Below are 27,430 nucleotides of genomic sequence, written 5' to 3'. Positions count from 1 at the left end.
TGCATCACATGGAATGTTATCAATTGCATGACCATAGGCAGGACAGTGGAGGAACGCAATTTATGGTGCTCAGGATACACCCCATTATTTGCTTAATCCTTCATAAAATCAACATTTTTGTTAGTCATTTGGTCATTGAAGAATTAAGGGCACCAATACTCCCAGCCAAGGAACTCTAGAACATAGTAAGAAACTACATTCCACCCGGACTCAGGGCCCGCTAATATCTCATGTACCACAGATGCGGTTCTGCAAAACAGTGGGACTTTTGTACAGGGGTGTGACATTTTCATGCAGGGTGAAAATATTTATTCAAGTATTTTAGTCAAACTAGCTCAGGTGTTAGAGGCAAATCAGGTTTAGGATGCTACTACAGTTATAAAAAAAAGAAAAAAAAAGCAGAAATCTGATTGTACTGTTCAGTCTATTTAATAAAGACCCATTTCTCACAGTAATGATTAAGTCAGAATTATGTATCCGATTTCTCAATATAAGCATAGTAGGACATGGATTACAAATTTAAAATAACATTTTTAAATTACATTAATAATAGCATTTTAGGAAATATATCAATGTAACAGTCTTTTAATGAGTTCTCCTTCAATGGAAGTCTTCAAACTGAGGCTGGACAGACATCTGTGAGAGATGGTTTAGTGAATCCTGCATTGAGCAGGGAGATGGACACTATGACCCAGGAGGTCCCTTCCAACTCTAACATTCTATGAAAGATGCTCTATACAAAATCCACTATTTATCACTACTTCTTCCCGAAGAATAGAGAAGAGATATGAGGGCAACAACAATCTCAACTTTTTTCCCCCAATTAGGAAAATACTGACATATTAATGTGTACTTGTCATATATTTATATTAAAGTGTACTCATCATATAGTTAATCATCAGCGATCACATTTCGTGTGCTTCAGCTATCCAATCATTTTTAGGATGTAGGTCTTATAGAGAATAGGCAATGTATATGAAGTAGTTTCAAACAAGTCTGCTGTAGAATTCAACCTCAAATGTTTTTTAGCCTCAAACCGCACATCGTCATAGAGATCGATGATGCTGGTAATTCTGGTTTGATAGACTTGCTGGGAAGCCAGAAATGGCGCCGGTATATGGATGCTAAAATGCATACACATTATGGAAATCTAAATAGCAACTGTCTTTTTTTTCAATTTTCAAACCCAAGTAGTCCTTCTGAAGTGCTGTAGGTTGGTAAGGGCCCGGGGCCTTGGTCCCCTGCAGATCGCTCAACTCACTGCATTTTCTACATGAGCCGTCTACACATCTGAGTACGGAGCCTATAAACTCTCAACTAAGTCCATGCTGAGCCTCAAGCAGAAGCTGGACGGTAGCACATTTTTACTAATCCTAACAAATCTGCCACTTCTGAACTGGATTTTAGGATCCTAAAACGGCAAAATATAATTTGCACTTTCTGACCCTCTTATCTTTGACCCCTTGCCAAGGGACATTGATAACGGCTCCAGTATCAGAGATGTCTGAAAGACCCTAAATATGTTATTGCAGGCGGACCATTAGCTAAATAAATGTTACTCTGTGATCGTAGTAATTAAAGGTTGGTTACTGAAATGTGGGTTTTCAAATTATGAGTTAGATCTGCCGTCAACACTAATTAAACTAAATTTGGCACTATCTTTTTGCTTCCCCATCGTAGAGCAGAATAATATAGGGGCAGAGAACCTGATTCCAATGGTATGTCACTTACTGGGCTACTTGCTGAAGTTTTGATAAAATCAGTTTTATCCATTGCAGATCTACATGTTCTTGGAATGCTGAGCTCTGTATAACCCCACTCTCACCACCAATTGGCAGCTTTGTGTACACTGTGCATAGGCAGAAACCTGCCTATCAGTGGTGTTCTTGGAATGCTGAGCTCTGTATAACCCCACTTTCACCACCGATTGGCAGCTTTGTGTACACTGTGCATAGGCAGAAACCTGCCTATCAGTGGTGGAGGTCCTGCAAAGCTCATGAATATGGAGACCCCCCAGCAGGCAAGATAACAACACATTGGTGCTTGGAAAAGGAGTGTAGGGGCAAAGGGTGCCCAAACAGATGCCCCACCATCGCTAGTAAATTCCACTCTAAGTAATTCTAACAAATTATGCCCAAACACATTCTTCAGCTTTCCAGTGAGCAAACTCAAATCAATGTGATCCTGCTGTACACCTGCTGTACAATACCTTTCTTAATTTTCCCTTATGTTTCAGCTGAGAATCGTCAGAGACTGTCAGCAGACGAACGCAGGAGAGAATATTATGAGGAGCAGAGAAATGAATACGAGAACTTTGTTGAAGAGGAGCAGGATGGTGAGCGTCTCATACTTAGATGTACCATACTTGTTATATAAGACTTTGCCTGAGAACTAACTCTAAAAATATATATTCTGTGGTTGGTCACTAATATGGGGACACAGACAGCAGCTCATACTTTGTCTACAACAAACCAAAGAACAACATTAAAACTGACTGCTCCTGTTAAATCCTTATGTTCAAACAACACATCCAACAGAATAGAAAGCAATAAGAAGAGGTCGGGAGGTTTAAAAATGTAAGAGGAACATAGAAGTGAGCTGCTGTCCGCTTAGCGCTCCAGCACTTTACAGACAATGGGTGGCCCAGTTCTAGTGTTCTGTAGGGTGTTGGGTGCATCATATTCAGTTGTTGGCCACAGGTTTCTGCTGCCTCCAGGCGTCCGTCCTCAGGAGCCACCGCACACAATGCATGGGTCACCAGGTTGTTTTCAACAGTCAAACTTTTATTAAACATTCCAAGTTCATCAGGTAGAATAGGGCACAGCAATTCACAGTCCCTTCCTCCTTAGCACAACTCCTCTTCTGTTCTGCCATACATTCATTCTGGACTACCCCAAACTCACTGACTCCATTAGCCCCAGGGATTCTTTGTCCACTCTGCAATGACCTGCCTGCACCCCATGTACATGTATGTCCAGGTCCACCGACCTCGTGCTGTCAGAAGGCCAGGCCCACTCCATTGTACCTGCCCTCAGCGCAAGGCTACAGACTCTCTGGGAATGTCCATTAGGGATCTCCATTTGGCCGCCCACTGTCCTGAACGTTTGGCCCATACTGCCCCTGGCAACCCACCACCCCACTTGAACTCACTCATTACACTGAGCTCTCACTAACCAGAAAGAGCCCCCCTTACTGATACTGAGCTAACGCATCCATAAGATAAGCAACTACAACTGCCTCTTCCTTTCCCTCTTTCCTGTACCAGGCTGCTCCTTTCCTTCGTCTATACTTTTTATCCAGATGCATCCATCTTCCCTTAGTTTCATGGCACTTTATTCTAATTTCATCAAACATCTATGTTGACAACCACTTCACCACCTTGGGTTTTTCCATTTCCGCTTTTTTCCACCACGTCTTCCAAGAGCCATAACTTTGTTATTTTTCCATCAAGATGGCCACGTGAGGGCTTGTTTTTTTGTGCGATGAGTTGTACTTTTGAATGACAGCGTTGGTTTTACCATATAATGTACTGGAAAATGGGAACAAAATTCAAAGTGTGGTGAAGTTGCAAATAAAAAGTGCAATTCCACAACGTTTATATATCATGTTCACTAAATGCTAAAACTGACCTGTCATTATGATTCTTCAGGTCATTACTAGCTTGTAGACACCAAACATGTCTAGGTTCTGTTTTATTTAAGGGTAGAAAAAAATCCAAGGTTTCTAAAGAAAAAAAGGTGCCGTTTTCCAAGACCCGTAGTGTCTCCATTTTTTATCTGGGGCTGGGTGAGGGCTTATTTTTTGCGTGCCATATTGATATCTACACCAAAATGGTATGATCTTTTGATCGCCCGTTATAGCATTTTAATGCAATGTTGCGGCGAAAAAGAAAAACTTAATACTGGTGTTTCAATTTTATTCTCATAACGTCGTTTACCAATCAGATTATTTTTATATATTGATAGATCGGGCGATTACAGTATGAACATGGCGATACCAAATATGTGTATTTTTTTTTATTTTGAATGGGAGTAATTTGAACTTTTATATTTTTAAAAAAATGTTTGAAATCTGTGTTTTACTTTACACTTGCTTCAGTAGTCTCCATGGGAGACTAGAGACTGCGATAATCCGATCGATCACTTATGTTACATAGAGCAGGGCTTCAGATTGGAATGTTTTTATTATAACTAGCTTCTTGCTAGATATATTTTGTGCTTCCTATGTAACATTTAGGCTATGTTTACAAGTTGCGGATTTTGCTGCGGATCCACAGCGGTTTTGACGCTGCGGATCCGCAGCAGTTTTCCCTAAGTTTACAGTACCATGTAAACCTATGGGAAAAAAAACCGCTGTGCACATGCTGCGGAAAAAAACGCGCGGAAACGCAGCGGATTATTTTCCGCAGCATGTCAATTCTTTCTGCGGATTCCGCAGCGGTTTTACACCTGCACCAATAGGAAACTGCAGATGTAAAACCGCAGTGGAATCCGCAGAAGAAACCGCTATAAAATCCGCAGTGAAAACTGCAGTGGTTTTGCACTGCGGATTTTCCAAAAATCCGCAGCAGAATCCGCAACGTGTGCACATACCCTTAGGGTGAGTGTCCACGGTAAGTAAACGCTGCGTGTTTGATGCTGCAGCGTCAAACACGCAGCGTCCAGATGTTCCAGCATAGTGGAGGGGATTTTTTGAAATCCCGTGTCCACTATGCGTGGAAACCCGCACGCGGCGGCCCTGCGACTCCGGACATGCTGCGTGTCTTTTCAGATCGCAGCATGTCCGTGCTACCTGCGGCGACGCTGCGTCGCCGCAAGTAATATCACAGGGCCCTATGGCGAGGGGTGCGATGATCCCGGATGTGTACAGAACACATCCGGCATCCTCGCGTCCCAGAAAGGGGGCGGGGCTTAGCGCCGAGCGGCTTCGCCGCTCCGGCGATACTGCCGGCCATCCTGACCGTGGACACGCACCCTTATAGTGATTTACGTCCATGGAATCTGTATGTAAAAGGCCAATTAAAATCTGTGATGTGGGGCGTAACATGCCTAGACAGTCAAGTCATAAGCAAATACATGACGCCTGTGGATTTCTCTTTTAAAAAAATAAACATGAATAAATTGCCTCTTGCTTTAATATTTACAGTATTCCACTTGTTCAACTTGTGACCTTCAAAAATAAAACTGCAAAGGCACTTAAAGGGAGGCAAAGTATAACTGTAATCATAGGGGGTGCAAGAGGTAAAAGGATTTTTGGTATTCACAGTGAAATTTATTTCTCTTAGTTTTCAGAGGGGAGACACAGGAGACAATGGGTATACACTGCGGCCACAAGGAGGCTGACAATAATAATACAGTTAAAAGAAAAACAGCTCCTCCACCGTAGACTAAACTCATCAACTGGCATCTACGTAGTTAGTGAGAAAGCGATATGAGAAGCAACAGCAGGAAAAGAAAGACCAATCGATAAGAACTACAAACACGCAACTACCAAGGCAAAAAAAAGGGGTGAGTGCTGTGTCCTCCATTCAAGGCCCTGAGAGATTTTGTGGCAAGTACCAAAATCCTCTTTTCTCAGGCGTCTCATTAGCAGGCACATAAGACCATGGAATATCCAAAAGCAGTCTCAAGGGGTGAGGAAACAGCGCAAGAACAAAAGAAAGTCAAAAAGGATGGTATAACCAATCTCCCCTTCCGTAACGTGGGTGACTGCTGCTTTTAGTGCCTTTCTACCCAGACTTGTGTCAGCCTATGCAGAGGGTTAGACCTCTAAAAAGTGTTGACAGAAGACCAAGTGACAGCCTTCCAGAGCAAAAATGTGATGGGCAAACGACCCAGGAGATCTCCACTGCTTGGGTAGAATGAGCTGTAACCTCGAGCAGGGGCATGCTGTTCTTTGCCCAATATGCTTTTAGAATAGCAGAACGAATTCAGAAAGTGACGGCAGCCTCAGGGGCAGGGAAACCTCTACGAAGACCTTTTGGAATCAGAGTCTGAACTTCTGAATGTGTCAGTCACCGACAGGTAGTGGCACACTGATCTGACCATGTTTAACTTGCAAAGAATGCGAGGGAGAAGGCCAAAAAGAAAGCAAGAACAATCTCTTCTTTAAGGTGGAAAGAATCCACATTATCCAGTAGCACAAGGAACAAATAAGAACATGTTACAAGAGAGCAAGAGTGGGGAGATATTTTGGATTGACTCAAAGGGAGAATATTGTACAGTATCAAGGACTAGTTTGTGCTCCTATAGGTTCAAGGGGGCCAATAAGGAGGAACCAAATGGGCCCCATCATGAAGAAAGGTCCTAACTTTAGGTTTGGAACTCAGATAATTTTGAAGGATAGAGAGCAGAAACCTGGCAGAGAACTGAGAGCCAGGACTCAAGACTAGAGTTAAGCGAATTTCTTCGGGTCCATGCATATTCTGTGACCGTGACACAGCTGCGGCACATGCAGCTGCAGCACCGATCAGCTGGCACGCTCCATGTATCCGGGTTCCCTCTGCAGCTTATCCGGTAAGTGCTATAGATTGCCGAATAAACAGGAACCTGAAGAAATTTGCTCAACTCTACCAAGACCTGAATGCAAGAAGGTAAGGAGAATGAGACAGGAGCAATAGTGTTAGAATCATACCAACAAAAAAAAGGCCTTCCAAGTACGATGGTAGATACGTGTCAAAGAGGGCTTCCACGCCATAATCATGGCTTGAACGATCTGATTGAAGTCTGAAGCCCTCAGAACTGTGGCTTCAACAGTCATGCTGTTGAAGTGAGCAACCATGAATTCACATGGAAGAGGCAATCCTGGGAAAGTAGATCTCTGATTGATACTGAAGTCTCCTAGGAATGTCGGCAAGGAGGTTTACTACTTCTGTGTACCAGCATATAGACTCATCCAGGGCAACAAAGATGATAAGAACCCTTTCCGACTTGATTTTCTTGAGCAACTTCGGTAGCATAAGCAAAGGAGGAAATAGAAAAGCAATACAGAACTGGGACCATGGAATTGCCAGAGTTAGAGGCGAATACTGGAGGGTTGGGAGACCTGGACACAAACCAAAGAACCTTGTGCTTCAGTCTGGTTGCCATCAGGCTGACATCTGTGAATTTCCCCACCGAAGGTAGATTTTATGGAAGACAGCCAAGTGGAGAAACCCCTTTCATGAAGCTCTACATGGTTTAGGTCGTCCCCTGAGGAAGGAGCTTTGCGCTCCGAAACGCGCGTCGGGGTGGACTCCTGGTCTCCCACTGCAACACATATCAGGTAATTTGTATGAATACTTAGGCATTTTGGCCATGATTTGTGCAGTGTCACTGCGTTATAATACATGGGGTTATTGATCCTGTTATTTATACGGCCATTTGTCTTTTATATATTATACTATGGATATGGGTGTGCAGTGATGGGACCTTGTAGTCCTTGGGCTACTTGTACCGCCACGTAGTGCTTTACCGTTCCCCCTCTGTTGTCCATTTATCGGTTTCTTTGTTTAATTTGTAACTTATTGTATATTTAATAAAATTTGTACATGTTATGGGACTATTTGACTGCATCTTTGTGATGTTTTTTACATGCGGTTTTTGGCAGTTTTCTCGATTAGAGTCCTGACATACATGCAGGTGACACTCATGGTGATTTTGCTATTTGATGTATCACTTAATTAAATGCTCGTGCATGGAAAATGTTTGTGACAACTTTATTATTCTATGGTTTAGAATGCCCAAGACTCAGTTCTACACTGCGGGAATATGGACTGCAGAGAGTGCTGAAATTGTTTGTCCTGCGCAGACAGGAATCTAGAAACTTCTGCCAAGGCTAGACATTGTTCACCAGGGTGGTGACCTTGCCAAATTGCATCCGGATGGGTAGACCAGATAGCTGGTCCTGCCAATGATGAAATGACAGATTAATGGTGTAGCACTCAAGAACATTAATAGAAAGAAAAGGTTCATGATTCTTCCATCGTTCCTGGCCAGGGAACTTTTTGAAAGCCGCTTTCCAACAGAGACATCTGGCGTCAGTCATTACAATCTGCCTATGAATTGAAAGGAAAGTTTGGCAGAGGAAGGAAGAAATTGCAGAAGAGGAAATAGACAGCAGAAGGAATGAGCAGCTGAGGCTAGGAGGAGAGAAACACTGTAGGGATGCTGTAGTGTCCATTTCCATGAGGAGCCTACAGACCAGTACACCCGGACCAGATGGGTTGAGGATGTAGTCTAGGCAGCGTTGGATGAAAGAGAGGATCTGTGTGCTGTGGGTCAGAGGATGGCTGCGATTCCACCAGCAAGCATTCCGCAGGCTGCTAACACTTGGCAGAAAACGTGATTAGGAATATGGTGGGAGCTTGACCTGCTGGAGCCAGCTAGGCCACAACAGAAGCAGAGACCCAAATTAGAGGTGCATTTTACTTTGCAAAAAATACATCGTGTGTATAAATGTGCGTCAATGTCAATATTTATGAATCTTTTATTTTATTTTTAATATCCCGATTTTGTTAATTCCAAGGTGTAAATGTTTACTTCTAAAAAAGTATGGCCTATGACTAAAAATCATGGTGTAATGAAAAGTAAAAATGTACATTTCAAACACAATTGTGAACCTAATATTCTTTGTATTCTAAATTCTTAAAATGTGTGCAGATTGATTTTTGTAATAAATATATATATATTTTATACAGTATTTATTGGTGCCCAAGCTTTCACTTTACATAGCCATAGAATTAAATCATAAGTGAGGGAAGTTGACAAATCTAAAAGTGATATATATTTGTTCATACAGTAGAAAACATAACTCAATATCTTGTTCCCATTTGTCTACAGAACAAGAGGAGCGCACCCGTGAACAAGTTGAACAGTGGCGCCAGTGGCATTATGATGGACTGTCCCCTTCCTACCTTTACCAACGTCAAAACATTTAAGACTTCTAGAATTAATGTATATAGAACAATTTACAATTAATAAGTCACTAATAAAGTTCTGCTACAGCTCAGCAGTACTAGTAGGTAAAGACCATAAGTTGTATAATCTTTACTGGTTTACTTGCAGACAACTTTGTTGCTTTTATGCAGATTGTCTTGTTGTAAAATTTGTTTCTTCTCCCATGCTCTTTTGCAAGAAACCATTTGGTAAGTGTTAAAATGCTTTCTGGTGTATCCTATTGAAACATAATAGGGGAAGACATAGCATATATGTGTGGGTGTTTAGAAGTAATGATAAATAAAAGCCGTAAACACAAGGATATCAGTGAGGCATTACTGTTATTGATATTCAGTAGAAACCGCTCACCTTAAATGCACAGGACTACAGAGTCTCTCATCCGAGAGAATCGGGTCAAATATGGAAATGACACTGATCAAGCTCTTATCAGAGTGTCAGCATAGTATAATCCGATTCTCTCGCATGAGGAGAAAATGGGGAAAAAAGTCTCTCATCTTCTCCATTCTGTCAGTCAGAGAAAATTAGACTGCACTCAGATGTCATCTGAGAGCAGTCCGTCATTTTTCACACATGCATTGACTTACATGGCTAAGTATCGGATCCAACACAGGCATGCAACGTTTTTATCTTCAGACGAGAGGAGGGGGCAGGTTATGTGCATAGCCCCATAGAACACGATGGAGACAAGTGCTATCTGTAAAAATGATGGATAACACTCGTGGGATTATTTCCCCATCTGCAGGAGCCCTAACACTTACAAATCTACATACACAATTTAACCTCTTCATGTTACCTGTTAACATTAGGTTATACCATCAGATTCTCAAAAGTAAAAATGGGGGTCTATAAAAACAAACACAGCCTCCCCCCACAATAATACAATACGATACACTTTATTGATCCTGAAGGAAATTATGGTATTATAGCAGCGTTACAAAACAGCATTTCAAACTTTACAAACAGCATTACATAAATTTACTGTATATACTCGAGTATAAGCCGACGTGAGTATAAGCCGAGACCCCTAACTTTGCCACAAAGAATTGGGAAAACTTATTGACTCGAGTATAAGCCTAGGGTGGGAAATGCAGCAGCTACTGGTAAATTTCAAAAATAATAATAGATATCAATAAAAGTAAAATTAATTGAGACATCAGTAGGTTAAAGGTTTTTGAATATCCATATTGAATCAGGAGCCCCATATAATGCTCCATACAGTTCATGATGGGCCCCATAAGATGCTCCATATTAAACAAATGCCCCATATAATGCTGCACAAAGGTTAATGATGGCCCCATAAGATGCCCCATATTAAAATATGCCCCATATAATGCTGCACAAAGGTTAATGATGGCCCCATAAGATGCTCCATAGAATAATATGCCCCATCTAATGTTCCATAAAAGCTGATGGCCCCATAAGATGCTCCATAGAATAATATGCCCCATCTAATGTTCCATAAAGGTTGGTGGCCCCATAAAATGCTCCATAGAATAATATGCCCCATCTAATGTTCCATAAAAGTTGATGGCCCCATAAAATGCTCCATAGAATAATATGCCCTATCTAATGTTCCATAAAAGTTGGTGGCCCCATAAAATGCTCCATAGAATAATATGCCCCATCTAATGTTCCATAAAAGTTGGTGGCCCCATAAAATGCTTCATTGAATAATATGCCCCATCTAATGTTCCATAAAAGTTGATGGCCCCATAAGATGCTCCATAAAATAATATGCCCCATCTAATGCTCCATAAATGTTGATGGCCCCATAAGATACTCCATAGAATATGCCCCATCTATTGTTCCATAAAAGTTGATGGCCCCCATAAGAGGCTCCATAGATTAATATACCCCATCTATTGTTCCATAAAAGTTGAAGGCCCCATAAGATGCTCCATAGAATAATATGCTCCATCTAATGTTCCATAAAAGTTGAAGGCCCCATAAGATGCTCCATAGAATAATATGCTCCATCTAATGTTCCATAAAAGTTGATGGCCCCATAAGATGCTCCATAGAATATCATGCCCTATCTAATTCTCCATAAAGGTTGATGGCCCCATAAGATGCTCCATAGAATAATATACCCCATATGCTGCTGCGATTAAAAAGACATACTCACCTCGCTGGGCGCCGAGTGCTGGGGGCCTGAGCAGGCGGGGACACTGGCGCGCTATGGGGGCCAGGTGCTGGAGTTGCCGCTGGCTCAGGCCCCCATTTGCGATATTCACCTGTCCCCGTTCCACCACCGCGGCGCACCGCTGTCTTCCGTCTCTCTGCAGTGACTGTTCAGGCAGAGCTGCACTAAACACGTCATCACGCCCTCTGACCTGAACATCACAGCCAGAGGACGCGGAAGACAGAGCTCGGCGGAACAGGTGAATATTGCATGGCTCATCCTCCTCCGTCATACTCACCCCATCCTGGCACGTCCCTGCGTCTCCATCGTTCCAGGCCGGCAGCTCCTTCTAGTGCTGAGCGGTCACATGGTACCGCTCATTAAAGTAATGAATATGCACTCCACGCCTATGGGAGTGGAGACACATCCATACTCATTACTTTAATGAGCGGTACCACATGACCGCTGAACACAGGAGGAGCTGCAGGCAGGCGCTGGGACAACAGAGTGATTCAGGGAGGACTTGCAGCGATCGCACGAGGAGTGGGCGAGTATGATGTGACAACTGCCGGCTCCCTGGGACGACTAGAGTATAATCCGAGAGCCTAAAAAAACGGGCTGAAAATCTCGGCTTATACTCGAGTATATACGGTATATACTAGATACAGATCTTGCACATGACTAACCACATTACGTAACAAACAAGTTTGGGTGAATGCAGGTAATTAAATATCTGATCATTGCCATTAGTGCACCAGCCATAGGTCATTGTCGTCTTTCACCCTTAGGAAATTGTTATATATCCCCATAGCAGTAGGCACAAACGATTTCCTGAATTTCTCCTTAGTAGGATTAGGCGGCTGCTGAATGTGCTCTTCTGCTTCAAGAACAGCTCGTATAGTGGGTGTATATTATTGCCCTACACTTCATCTGAATCCTATCTTCCACTACCTCCTCAAAACAAGATGGAGGCCAACAGCCGCGCTTGCCTTCTTGATAATATAAGAAGCGTTGGGGGCTAGCACTCGACTGTTGTGCACGTGACGGTGCCAGTGAACGGAGCCAAAGGTTCCATCAATTATAAAGTCATATAATCACTGCACTCGTACTATAGAAAATGTTTCTTTCAAGTGAAAAGATTTATTGGAACAGTGCTGTGGTGGAGCGAAAGGCAACAAAACGTTTCGGCCAACCTGTGGCCTTGATCACATTATCGCTGAAACAAACAGAATAGAAGAACAATAAATAACCATACACGAATAAAACTTACATATATACAATGTCAAAAACATGTCAGGATCAGTGCCAAAATTGAAGTCCTATCATACAAGATATCAAATGTAAATTAATACATAATACATGACATATGGTATAAGGATACCAAAATGGAGGAAAAGGTTTACAGAGATACGGAGTACATAATGAAAAGACATTATTCAAAAAAACGCTACTCAAGAAACGGTAAGAACCATTGAGCATACCCTTATGTGGTGCTGTCTTTATTTAGATAGATCTACGGTGTTGCTGAGAACAAAGGCCAGACATAGAAAGATACAGTCCTGTAGAGGGCAATATGGAGTACATGTTAGAATAGGCTGAGCCAATGGACAGAATGTATGCGTAAGGCAGGCTGGTAATGGTATTTCTAGGAGCCCAACCACCCAGATGGGCTGATATAGTATAGCAAGATGTAGAGGATACAGACCATAAAGGATATACAGTACGTCCCAAAGTCAGGATGTGATGGTATAGGTAAATTATAGCCATGTTTATCGTATCTCACAGGGAGGGCCCCAGTATATCCCCTAATACGTGAAAGAAAATAGCCATAATGTACTTGCAAATGGATTTTTTATATTGCTGAAGCCAGACATATAGCGAAAAGGTTGCCGTCGTAGTGTAGGGCTTTCTATAAATATTGGGTATAGCTGTGAAAAGAAATTTTTTTAGATATTTATTTATCCGGTTTTGTTTTTTCTTTTTTTCCCCCCCATCTTCAGTATTTTAATTTTTTTCCTCTTTTTTTATTTTATTCTTGTTAGTTTTATCCCCAGATTTCTCGTGCCTTTTGCAATACTCTCTATCTCCCATGAATTCCCATTTTATTACTTTACCATTCCCTTTATTTTCATTTATTTCCTTTCTTTAACCTTATTTATTTTCTACCGTTTGGACTCCTACCATATGTATGTCTATTATATTTGTACTGTTTGCTTTCCCATGTCTGGGTAGGACTGCGAGGTCTGCTGGGTTAATAGGCTTTTATCCCCTTCCACACACAGTTCTCCACATACAGTTAACCTTGCGCTCCGTGTAAGAGATGGCATATTGCGTTTCCACCGCTAGGAGGCACTGCCCTCTGTTTACACTGCGCATGCGCTGACGACATCTTATCTCTTAGTCCCTGCATATACTGCGCATGCGCGGGCCTCTCACATCGCGTCCGATAATGTTACCGGCAGGGTCCTCACACTGGGCAATCGCGCCGCATAGTACAGCTTTGCGCAAGCGTACCTCCAAACACCACATATTTGCCCATCATGAGCGAGGCCTCTTGCCCGCACGCACTGCGCAGGCGTCAACGCCATCTTGCGCCTCACTGCTCTTCCATTCTCTGCACACACAGCGCAGGCCCTGGCGTCTTTCTCCCGACACAGTTGGTGTCAGCCATTCCCACTTGGCCACCAACGCTGCCTCTGGCTACCAGGATCTCCGCTGCCAATGTGAGGTATCGCCATCCATCAGATAAGTTACTGGGGTTTTCTCTATGGCTACGGCCTACATTTATCCTTTCTCTCACAGCTAAATTCGTGCATACCCCCCCTCTGGCTAGTGAAGCATTAAGGAGGAATCCTAGGCTGGCTTTTGTTTATTCTATACCTTGGCAGGTAGTGTGCGGCTATACAATCATTATATATGGGCCCACCAGACAACAAACCCACTGTATGCATTTCTTTTCACAGCTATACCCAATATTTATAGACAGCCCTACACTACGACGGCAACCTTTTCGCTACATGTCTGACTTCAGCAATATAAAAAAATCCATTGGCAAATACATTATGGTTATTTTCTTCCACGTATTAGGGGATATAATATATACATACAATGAGATACGGCCTTCCCAAAACCCTGTCTGATGACAAATGCACACTTAGCAGGATGCAGCAGGCCTCCACTGATAAAGGCTAGGAGTGGCACAGGTGCAGACTACTTGATAAAAACAACCACCCCAACCCTCCAAACATTGCAGGGGTTGGCTGCCTAGTAGAAAAAATGCACATTGATATAACTCACATAGGACGCCAGTCACACTGATAAGTGTGGTGCAGTGTCTGGTATGCAACCTATTAATGACGCCCCTTGTATTAACAGGCGGGCTGCCCAGCACTATAATATGCAGCACACAATGACAAGTAGTCTGCACCTGTGGCGCTCCTAGCCTTTATCAGTGGAGGCCTGCTGCATCCTGCTAAGTGTGCCGTATCTCATTGTATGTATTTTTTCTGAGTTTTTTCTATGTTAGACGTATTAGGGATGTACTGGGGCCCTCCCTGTGAGATATGATTAACATGGCTATAATTTACCTATACCATCACATCCTGACTTTGGAACGTATATCCTTTATGGTCTGTATCCTCTACATCTTGCTATACTGTATCAGCCAAACTGGGTGGTTGGGCTCCTAAAAATACCATTACCAGCCTGCCTTACGCATTTATTCTGTCCATTGGCTCAGCCTATTCTAACGTACTCCATATTGCCCTCTACAGGACTGTATCTTTCTATGTCTGGCCTATGTTCTCAGCAACACCATAGATCTATCTAAAGACACTACCACATAAGGGTATGCTCAATGGTTCTTACCGTTTCTTGAGTAGCGTTTTTTGAATAATGTCTTGTCATTATGTACTCCGTAACTCTGTAAACCTTTTCCTCCATTTTGGTATCCTTATACCATATGTCATGTATTATGTATTAATTTACATTTGATATCTTGTATGATACGACTTCAGTTTTGGCACTGATCCTGACATGTTTTTGACATTGTATATATGTAAATTATATTTGTGTAGTTATTTATTGTTCTTCTATTCTGTTTCAGTGATAATATGCCTTCTTGATAAGTTTGTTGAGCTTATTAGCATCAACTACTCGCACACTACTGCCCCAGCAAATGATAGCAAAAAAGATGGCACTTGCCACTACGGACTGGTAAAACATTTTGAGCATTTTACTGCACACATTGAACAACCTGAGCTTCCGTAGAAAGTACATTCTGCTCTTTCACTTCTTGTAAACCTTCTCCATATGATACCTCCAATCAAGTTTGCCATCAAGGTGAACCCCCAAATATTTGTAGCTCTCAACCATCTCCACCTCCTGGCCAACAATAGTGATCAGTAAGTAATCATACTTTTTCCTTCTATAACTCACCACCATCTCCTTGGTTTTCTTCACATTTAGGCCGGCGTCACACTTTGCGTAAGACAATACGCCACGTATTATACGTCCGTACTACAGCCGTAATACGGAGAAATTTTCCCAAAATATTGATCCGTAGTCAGGGTGTGTCAGCGTATTTTGCGCATGGCATCCTCCGTATGTAATCCGTATGGCATCCGTACTGCGAGATTTTCACGCAGGCTTGCAAAACCGACATCTAATGGATTTATGTGCTCAAATGTTCGGGAAAACATATATACAGTATATATATATGTCATTGAGACACATATATATATATTCTGTATTTAGATTTCATTCAGCGCGATATCTGTGAAAAGCCGGTAATTCAATTGCCAGCTTTTCATTTCTCCTGCACAAACCCGACATGATATGAGACATGGTTTACATACAGTATACCATCTCGTATCCCCATTTTTTTTGCATATTCCACACTACTAATGTTAGTAGTGTGTATGTGCAAAATTTCAGCGCTGTAGCTGCTAAAATAAAGGGTTAAATGGCGGAAAAAATTGGCATGGGCTCCCGCGCAATTTTCTCCGCCAGAATGGTAAAGCCAGTGACTGAGGGCAGATATTAATAGCCAGGAGAGGGTCCATGGTTATTGGCCCCCCCGTGGCTAAAAACATTTGCCCCCAGCCACCCCAGAAAAGGCACATCTGGAAGATGCGCCTATTCTGGCACTTGGCCACTCTCTTCCCACTCCCTGTAGCGGTGGGATATGGGGTAATGAAGGGTTAATGCCACCTTGCTATTGTAAGGTGACATTAAGCCAGATTAATAATGGAGAGGCGTCAATTATGACACCTATCCATTATTAATCCAATTGTTTGAAAGGGTTAAAAAACACACGCACACATGATTTAAAAGTATTTTAATGAAATAAACACAGCGGTTGTTTTAATAATTTATTGCTCTCTCAATCCATTAGGAAACCCTCGCTTGGCAAAACAATAAACACACAATATACATACCCTCTGCGGTAATCCATCTGAAGGGGTTAAAATATTTTACAAGCAGGAGCCCTGCTAATGCAGCTGTGTGCTCGTGCTTGTAATTCCCCGGCGAATGAATGAAATGTAGGTCATTGACCTACATTTCCTTCAGTCGCGGTGATGCGCCCCCTGGTGGATGTCCTCATATGACCTGGAGCGTGGGAAAAAGTTCCCAGGCTGCAGTTCATGAGAACATCCAGCAGGGGCGCATCACCGCGACTGAATGTAAGTACAGATCCAGCTTTCCTTTCAGCACCTGGGGATTACAGGCACGAGCGAGTGGTTTATCGCAGCTCGTGCCTGTAATATTAGTTAACCCCTTCAGATGGATTACATCGTGGGACGTGACGGTTCAGCTGAGGGTATGTATCTTGTGCGTTTATTATTTTGCCAAGCGAGGGTTTCCTGATGGATTGAGAGAGCAATAAATTATTAAAACAACCGCTGTGTTTATTTCATTAACCCTGCTGTTCTGTTTAGATTTCACATACACTTGTACTGTTCCCGGTCATTTTTGACCGTCCTTATAAAATAATCATTTTTAGCTAATCTAAGTGGTTTTTTTAAACAGTTTTTGCACTATTATATTGCTTGTGAAGATGGTTGTTCAAATACCAGAAAAAAAAATAAATACAAAGCTTGTTTTATATTTTTTTTATATCCAAAAGGGAACATGGTATTTTTTCGATTTTTGTAAAAATTGATTATTTTTGCAGATAAAAAAAAAATCTTGATCTAAATGTTAACTATAAGTAATAATATCAAACATTATGTAGATATACTTTTTTCAAAGGCAAAAAAAAAAAGCTTTTTTCTCTATAAAATGCCAAAAAACGTTGTTTTTTATACACTTATACTGTTCCCGGTCATTTTTGACCGGACCTAACAAAGTTGTGATTTGTACCTAATTCAAGTGTTATTTGATTACCTGTTGCATTGTTTTACTGTATGTGAACATGGTTTTCAATAATCAGATGAAAAATTAAATCAAAAACTTTTATTTTTTGAATCAAATAAATTAACATTTATGTACAGTGTAATACTGTACAACCAGCAAACACATGGAAAATCAGAAAATCATGATTTACAATATGAAATGTTGACAACTGAATGGAACTAGATCTATATGAACAGCAGGGTAAATAAAAACCAGTGAAATAAATTGCGCATAGCTATACTGGAAGCGAATCCGTCGGCTGTATCGCAACTTGAAAATGTTGGTATGTGTAAATCTGTTCTGACCAAAAGTAGTCAGATACATTGATAAATAGTAGTAGATGCAATATATAGTTCAAAATGAGGTGATAGCACCTTTATTTTTGTCAAAAATTGTCTGGAGAGCTGAATAAAGGCCTATCGGTCATTTTTGACCGAACAGTACAAGTGTAAAAAAAATTGTACCAAATAAAGTAAACAAAAATTAAAAAAAAAAAAAATTCCCACAGAGAGTACCCCCCTAATGACGAAAAGTCAGGGAGCCTCAAGTCTCAGAATCACACGCTGAATTTTTATAACATTATAGAATTTCAAAAACGGTCATTTTTGACCTAACAGAACAGCAGGGTTAAAATACTTTTAAATCATGTGTTTTTTTTTTTAACCCTTTCAAACAATTGGATTAATAATGGATAGGTGTCATAATTGACGCCTCTCCATTATTAATCTGGCTTAATGTCACCTTACAATAGCAAGGTGGCATTAACCCTTCATTACCCCATATCCCACCACTACAGGGAGTGGGAAGAGAGTGGCCAAGTGCCAGAATAGGCGCATCTTCCAGATGTGCCTTTTCTGGGGTGGCTGGGGGCAGATGTTTGTAGCCACGGGGGGGGGGGGGGCAATAACCATGGACCCTCTCCTGGCTATTAATATCTGCCCTCAGTCACTGGCTTTACCATTCTGGCGGAGAAAATTGCGCGGGAGCCCACACCAATTTTTTCCGCCATTTAACCCTTTATTTTAGCAGCTACAGCGCTGAAATTTTGCACATACACACTACTAACATTAGTAGTGTGGAATATGCAAAAAAATGGGGATATGAGATGGTTTACTGTATGTAAACCATGTCTCATATCCTGTCGGGTTTGTGCAGGAGAAATGAAAAGCCGGCAATTGAATTACCGACTTTTCACTAACACCGCTGCGTATTTCTCGCAAGTCACACTGCTGGTCCGTGTGGAATCCGTATTTTCTCGCCCCCATAGACTTTCATTGGCGATTTTTTTGCACAATACGCTGACAAACGCAGCATGCTGCGATTTTCTACGGCCATAGAAAGCCGTATATTACGGATCCGTAATATACGGCTGATAGGAGCAGCCCCATTGAGAATAATTGTGCCGTATGTTATGCGAGTTTTACGGACGTAGTTTCTGCGCTCTTACGTCCGTAAAACACGCATGTGTGGCGCCGGCCTTAGTTCTAGACAGTTAGTCTGGCACCAATCCACAAAGTCAGAAACCAACACTTCTAATATTCCTCCTCCCCCTGGCCCCCCTACAATCACCGAGTCATCTGAGAATTTTTGGAGGTGACAGATCTGATTTATACTGAAAGTCAGCTGTATACAATGGGAAGAGGAAGGGCCCCATCACTGCTTCGTACACTGCCAGATACCACCTCCCCCATCCTTACAAACTGCAGCCTGTCCGTCAGGTAGTTGTTTATCCAGTTCACCATCTCCTCATCTACCGCCACATCAGTCAACTTATTTCATAGTAAGGGCGGCTGTAAGGTATTGAAAGCACTTGAAAAGTCAAAGAACATGGCGCGCACTGCAGTTACATCATTATCCAAGAATGAATATACTGTATGTAGCAGAGACACTACAGCATCATCTACCCCCAATCTCTGCTGGTACGCAAAATGTAGGGGGGGTCAGTGTAGGCCCTCACCCTCGGACAAAAGTAGACAAGTACTATTCTCTCCAACGACTTCATAGCATGTGATGTTAAGGCCACTGGATGATAGTAGTGTATGCAAATCGGAAAAAGTGACCTTGGAACAGGTACCAGGCAGGTGATCTTCTACAGCATCGGTACTCTCTGTAATTCTAGGCTCCTATTAAACAGGAGCTGGAAGACAGTACACAGTTGGTTTGCGCACGCTCTGAGGACACGTGGACTGAGGCCATCAGGCTCAGCTGCTTTGTCAATGACTAACCCCAATAAAGGCCTAAGTAAGAGGCACTTCCATATGTACACAATACATCAAAGAAAAATTGCAACGGAAGATTTTTACCAATAAAAACAAATATTTTTATTAATCACAAAAAAGTATAAAATCTTTATCAAGTCCAATAGTAATCAGTGGAGATACATATGACAGAATATACTGTCTGCATAAGGGAAATACACCTCAAAAACCTATAATGATCCAACGATCAAAAAATGTCTAAACAAGCTCAACAATATATATGTAAATCACTTATATGATATTAATTGGCATAAAGCCCAACCTCTATCAGTTAGAAACAACAGCTAATAAACTAAGGCGCATAGCTAGTGCATATAGAAATATACGTCAAATAATACTGTTACATAGTATGTCACAGTGGACAAATAAAGGAATGTATATTATATAAAAAGCGCCATAGTGTCTAAAGCATGAGGGCCATAGATTATTGATATGCCTAGAGCATGTTAGAAGCAACTGGTACAAAAATAGAGTGTATGGCAAAACAAAATGCCTAAGGTGCTCAGTAGGACCCTTAAAATCTTAAATGAACCAGCTAGCACAATGTGTAACAGCTAGAAAAGTGCATATAGTGCAAAGTGCAAAGCCTAAGGAGAGGCATGGGTGTATTTACCTAAGAATGCAGGTCAGTAGGACCCCGACGCGCGTTTTGCATGATGCTTCGTCCAGGGGGATAGTCACAACAAACAGTGACCATGAGAGAGTTTATATAGTAGATGTATACAGTGGTGGCAGCGGTTTGTAATGGCGCTCGCTTCAACACGCCGGCTCCGACGTCACTGCCGGTCAGCGTCACATGAAGCCTGTCCACTCCCCTACCCGACGCGTCAGGATAGGGGCGGAGTCAGCCACAGTACAGACGCGTCTCTACAGCAACCCGATACCGGAAGTATCTGTGAGCGCTCACCGCAGGAGATAGATATAGCTGGGACCTAAGGGAATATGCACCGCCTGCATGGGGAATCTCAGGAACAGCGTAAAGAACAGTGCATAAAGAATGCGAATATAGAAATTACATACAAATGTATACACATAACACATGTAAGAAGTCCCATGAACAGCCTAAAGTGAACAGTGCATTAAATAAAGTGCTTATAGTGTAAATACATGGAGATACAAATAAAGATAAGGCAATGCATACAATATAATGCAAAATAATATTTTCTACATGTGACAAATAAAATACATAATACCAATACAGAGAAAGTGCTATCATTATTAACATATAAAACAATACTGATAAAGTGCCATTTAAGTCAATAAATATAAATATGTGTATGTATGTGAACAAAAAAAAGCAATATACTAATTAAAGTGTTTATGTGCTAATATTCACTAAGCAATACCTATATATATATATATATATATATATATATATATTAATCAAAGATATTTTTACATATATGTGAAAATATACAAATAATTTATATATGTGTGTATCATAATTACAGGTAATAATTATAGATACATAAGGAGCACACCTGTGCGACATGTGTAAAGACATAAAAAAATTACATAAAAAAAGCTAATTTTGATAGAAGCACATCCCAGATCATAAGTATGGAATGTCCATGGAGATCAAGGCCAAACACTGTGAATGATCATATCAGATATATGGAGACTTATCAGGAGCTAAAAATTAAAAACAACAGAACTAAAATACAATAAAAACACCACTAAAATAAAATATACATTAAAGAAAGGGGGCAAAACTAAGCACCTCATTCAAACCAAATGGTTGAACCGAATTAACTTTAGAGATCCATCGAGCTTCCATTTGTGCCAAAGTCTTTTTCCAATTTCCTCCTCTTTGGTCCACAAACACTTTGTCAATCCCAATCACCTTGAGAAGCTTTGCATTACAATTGTGCTGGGATTTGAAATGTCTCGGTAATGGTTTTAACAGGGACAATTCTTCAGCTTCCTCTGCATTGATAATGTCTCTATAATGTTCTCTCACTCTGGTTTTCAATGAGATGTTAGTCCCACGTAAATCTTAGGACATGGACATTGTGCGTAATATACCACACCAGTTGTACCACAAGTAATGTGTTGAGTTATAGTGAAAGTTTTCTTGCTATCGCTAGAAGTAAATGTTGAAGCCTGGAGAATATTTGGGCAGGCAATGCAGTTATTGCAGGGGAAGCAACCCCATTTCTGTCCTTTGGATCCAAATGTCTTTTGTATATTAGGACCTGCATAATAACTGTGTACCAGTTGATCTTTTAAATTACTGGATCTTCGATATGTAATTGATGGATAGACAGGTAGGTATTTCATCAGATCCTTATCTGTTTGTAGTAAAGGCCAATACTTTCTCAACGCATCCCTCATCTGGTTCCACTGTTCAGTATAGGTAGATATGAATCTCACCTTTTGTTCCGCCATTGGTTTAGTATTGGTTTTCATTAGTGTAGAGCGAGTCAATCTAGTCGCTTTATGGAGCCCTCTCTTTATACATCGTCTTGAGTAGCCTCTGTCTTCAAACCTTGATGAGAGGTGATGTCTTCAAACCTTGATGAGAGGTGATGTCTTCAAACCTTGATGAGATGATCATAAGGACATCCTCATGATTTGGCAGGGCTCAGAACAGGACCTTCTTGCCTTTCGTGATATCCTAAATTATAATACTATGAATATCAAGCTGACGTGCAAGTACAGTCAAGTTTCTCTGGATTTTTTAGACATACAGATCACCAAGGGATCTAATGGCCTTCTGGAGACTAACTCATTCAGGAAGGACACGGCAGTAAATTCTTTGCTGCACGCCTCTTCGTCTCACCCTAAATCTTTAAATGTATACCGACTGGGCAATTTATCAGGATTAAAAGAATTTGTTCTAATGACCAATTCTTTTCAGAACAGGCGGAGAGCCTCTCATCAAGGTTTGAAGACATCACCTCTCATCAAGGTTTGAAGACAGAGGCTACTCAAGACGATGTATAAAGAGAGGGCCCATAAAGGGACTAGATTGACTCGCTCTACACTAATGAAAACCAATACTAAACCAATGGCGGAACAAAAGGTGAGATTCATATCTACCTATACTGAACAGTGGAACCAGATGAGGGATGCGTTGAGAAAGTATTGGCCTTTACTACAAACAGATAAGGATCTGATGAAATACCTACCTGTCTATCCATCAATTACATATCGAAGATCCAGTAATTTAAAAGATCAACTGGTACACAGTTATTATGCAGGTCCTAATATACAAAAGGCATTTGGATCCAAAGGACAGAAATGGGGTTGCTTCCCCTGCAATAACTGCATTGCCTGCCCAAATATTCTCCAGGCTTCAACATTTACTTCTAGCGATAGCAAGAAAACTTTCACTATAACTCAACACATTACTTGTGGTACAACTGGTGTGGTATATTACGCACAATGTCCATTTCCTAAGATTTACGTGGGACTAACATCTAGAGCATTGAAAACCAGAGTGAGAGAACATTATAGAGACATTATCAATGCAGAGGAAGCTGAAGAATTGTCCCTGTTAAAACCATTACCGAGACATTTCAAATCCCAGCACAATTGTAATGCAAAGCTTCTCAAGGTGATTGGGATTGACAAAGTGTTTGTGGACCAAAGAGGAGGAAATTGGAAAAAGACTTTGGCACAAATGGAAGCTCGATGGATCTCTAAAGTTAATTCGGTTCAACCATTTGGTTTGAATGAGGTGCTTAGTTTTGCCCCCTTTCTTTAATGTATATTTTATTTTAGTGGTGTTTTTATTGTATTTTAATTCTGCTTTTTTTAATTTTTAGCTCCTGATAAGTCTCCATATATCTGATATGATCATTCACAGTGTTTGGCCTTGATCTCCATGGACATTCCATACTTCTGATCTGGGATGTGCTTCTATCAAAATTAGCTTTTTTAATGTAATTTTTGTATGTCTTTACACATGTCTGTCTTTGATATGTGGCACAGGTGTGCTCCTTATGTATCTATATTTATTACCTGTAATTATGATACACACATATATAAATTATTTGTATATTTTCACATATATAAAAATATCTTTGATTAATATATATATATATAGGTATTGCTTAGTGAATATTAGCACATAAACACTTTAATTAGTATATTGCTTTTTTTGTTCACATACATACACATATTATTTATATTTATTGACTTAAATGGCACTTTATCAGTATTGTTTTATATGTTAATAATGATAGCACTTTCTCTGTATTGGTATTATGTATTTTATTTGTCACATGTAGAAAATATTATTTTGCATTATATTCTTTGCATTGCCTTATCTTTATTTGTATTTCCATGTATTTACACTATAAGCACTTTATTTAATGCACTGTTCACTTTAGGCTGTTCATGGGACTTCTTACATGTGTTATGTGTATACATTTGTATGTAATTTCTATATTGGCATTCTTTATGCACTGTACTTTACGCTGTTCCTGAGATTCCCCATGCAGGCGGTGCATATTCCCTTAGGTCCCAGCTATATCTATCTCCTGTGGTGAACGCTCGCAGATACTTCCGGTATCGGGTTGCTGTAGACGCGTCTGTACTGTGGCTGACTCCGCCCCCTATCCTGATGCGTCGGGTGGGGGAGTGGACAGGCTTCATGTAACGCTGACCGGCAGTGACGTCGGAGCCGGTGTGTTGAAGCGAGCGCCATTACAAACCGCTGCCGCCACTGTATACATCTACTATATAAACTCTCTCATGGTCACTGTTTGTTGTGACTATCCCCCGGACGAAGCATCACGTGAAAAGCTCGTCGGGGTCCTTCTACTGATCTGCATTCTTAGGTAAATACACCCATGCCTCTCCTTAGGCTTTGCACTATATGCACTTTTCTAGCTGTTACACATTGTGCTAGCTGGTTCATTTAGGATTTTAACCCCTTCACCCCCGGAGCTTTTTCCGTTTTCGTTTTTCGCTCCCCTCCTTCCCAGAGCCATAACTTTTTTATTTTTCCGTCAATTTGGCCATGTGAGGGCTTATTTTTTGCGGGACGAGTTGTACTTTTGAACGACATCATTGGTTTTAGCATGTCGTGTACTAGAAAACGGGAAAAAAATTCCAAGTGCAGTGAAATTGCAAAAAAAGTGCAATCCCACACTTGTTTTTTGCTTGCCTATTTTGCTAGGTTCACTAAATGCTAAAACTGACCTGCCATTATGATTCTCCAGGTCACTACGAGTTCATAGACACCTAACATGACTAGGTTATTTTTCACCTAAAAGGTGAAAAAAAATTCCAAACTTTGCAAAAAACAAAACAAAACAAAATTGTGCCATTTTCCGATACTCGTAGCGTCTCCATTTTTCGTGATCTGGGGTCAGGTGAGGGCTTATTTTTTGCGTGCCTAGCTGGCGTTTTTAATGATAGCATTTTGGTGTAGATACGTTCTTTTGATCGCCCGTTATTGCTTTTTAATGCAATGTCGTGGCGACCCAAAAAACGTAAATCTGGCGTTTCGAATTTTTTTCTCATTACGCCATTTAGCGATCAGGTTAATGCTTTTTTTTATTGATAGATCGGGCGATTCTGAACGCGGCGATACCAAATATGTGTAGGTTGTTTTTTTTTTATTGATTTATTTTGATTGGGGCGAAAGGGGGGTGATTTAAACTTTTATATTTTTTTTATTTTTTTCACATTTTTAAAAACTTTTTTTTTTTACTTTTTGCCATGCTTCTATAGCCTCCATGGGAGGCTAGAAGCAGGCACAGCCCGATCGGCTCTGCTACATAACAGCGATCATCAGATCGCTGTTATGTAGCTAAAATGCAGGTGTGCTGTGAGCGCCGACCACAGGGGGGCGCTCACAGCCACCGGCAATCAGTAACCATAGAGGTCTCAAGGACCTCTATGGTTACAATGGAGGAGCATCGCCGACCCCCGATCATGTGACAGGGGTCGGCGATGCGCTCATATCCGGCCGCACGGCCGGATGCGGTAGTTAAATGCCGCTGTCTGCGTTTGACAGCGGCATTTAACTAGTTAATAGCGGCGGGTGATCGCGATTTCACCCGCCGCTATTGCGCGCACATGTCAGCTGTAAAAAACAGCTGCCATGTCGCGACTTTGATGTGCGCTCACCGCCGGAGCGCACATCAAAGCGGGGGTCCCGACATGTGACGTACTATTCCGTCACATGTCGGGAAGGGGTTAAGGGTCCTACTGAGCACCTTAGGCATTTTGTTTTGCCATACACTCTATTTTTGTACCAGTTGCTTCTAACATGCTCTAGGCATATCAATAATCTATGGCCCTCATGCTTTAGACACTATGGCGCTTTTTATATAATATACATTCCTTTATTTGTCTACTGTGACATACTATGTAACAGTATTATTTGATGTATATTTCTATATGCACTAGCTATGCGCCTTAGTTTATTAGCTGTTGTTTCTAACTGATAGAGGTTGGGCTTTATGCCAATTAACATCATATAAGTGATTTAACATATATATTGTTGAGCTTGTTTAGGCATTTTTTGATTGTTGTATCATAGGTTTTTGAGGTGTATTTCCCTTATGCAGACAGTATATTCTGTCATATGTATCTCCACTGATTACTATTGGACTTGTTAAAGATTTTATACTTTTTTGTGATTAATAAAAATATTTGTTTTTATTGGTAAAAAGCTTCCGTTGCTCTTTTTCCTTGTCAATGACTAGTTTACTAAACTGTTTCCTCACATCGCTTGGGGAGACAGCAAAAGTAGAGATTTTCCCCCAATGTCAATGCTGCCGATCGTTCCCCTGCTCCATCCCCCATTCCTGATGACGCTGCGCATGTGTTGGTGAATCTATTGAAAAACTCAATCATTTCATTAGCCATGGGCAGATCCACTTCCCCACGCTTTGGCCTTGCCTTAAACCCAGTTAACTGCTTCATGCCCAACCACACCTCCATGGAATTGTTGTGTGACAATTTATTTTCTAATTTAATTCGTAACGCCTCACGGGTATTCTTAATTTTTCTCTTTGTATCAGTTTCAGCTTCTTTGTATCCTTCATTATAAATGCCATTTTTTTTCCTGTTTAATAAGTATTTCAATTCTTTTGTAATCCAAGGCTTTTTATTTGCATAACATCGAATCTTTTTAACTGGTACTACAGTATCAGTACAAAAATTTATATAATCAGTTACTCTCCCAACAATATAATTTCCATCATCATGCTCTCCCGTCGCATATCACCGCCCAGTCTGTGAGATCAATGCAGTCTTGCAGGGCCTCCTCAGCTGCAGGAGAACACCTCCTAATTAGTTTTATAGTCACTGGTAGTGATAAGCAAGTGTAATCGTTGCTCGGGTGACCTCCGAGTATTTGTTAGTGTTCGGAGATTTAGTTTTCATGACGGCGGGGGAATGATTTACAGCTATTAGCGAGCCTGAGTACATGTGGGGGTTGCCTGGTTGCTAGGTAATCCCCACATATAATCAAGTTGGCTTAATAGCTGTAAATCATGCTGTGAAAACGTAATCTCCGAGCAGTCAAAAATACTCGGAGACCACCCGAGCAACGAGTATACTTGCTCATCACTAGTCACTGGTTGTTTGCTGACAACTGGTTAAGATGGAGATTACTATTAACGACTTTGGGTGCTTTGTCTGAAGGCGAGACAACACCCCTGACAATACTTCCCCAGCTGCCTCTTGGCTGGTGGATGGAGGTATATACAGTTGTGGCCAAAAGTATTGACACCTCTGCAATTCTGTCAGATAAT

At 41.1% G+C, this 27,430-nt stretch overlaps 1 protein-coding gene across 4 annotated transcripts in view; it reads left to right on the top strand.

Annotated features, from left to right (window-relative positions):
- Window positions 1-9,224, top strand: part of UCMA (upper zone of growth plate and cartilage matrix associated) — a 49,116-nt gene extending 39,892 nt beyond the window's left edge. For all 4 annotated transcript variants that reach the window (XM_077261038.1, XM_077261037.1, XM_077261039.1 and 1 more), the window contains 2 exons: window positions 2,237-2,335; window positions 8,820-9,224. In XM_077261038.1, the coding sequence (XP_077117153.1) occupies window positions 2,237-2,335; window positions 8,820-8,917 (197 nt within the window). In that variant the 3' untranslated portion in view covers window positions 8,918-9,224. The remainder of the gene's footprint in view (window positions 1-2,236; window positions 2,336-8,819) is intronic.
- The last annotated feature ends 18,206 nt before the right edge of the window (window positions 9,225-27,430 follow it).

This window comes from Ranitomeya variabilis, chromosome 5 (genome assembly GCF_051348905.1).
Source record: "Ranitomeya variabilis isolate aRanVar5 chromosome 5, aRanVar5.hap1, whole genome shotgun sequence".
Lineage (NCBI taxonomy): Eukaryota > Metazoa > Chordata > Amphibia > Anura > Dendrobatidae > Ranitomeya > Ranitomeya variabilis.
Note: the sequence above shows the minus strand (reverse complement) of the source record. Positions and strands in the feature narration are given on the sequence as shown.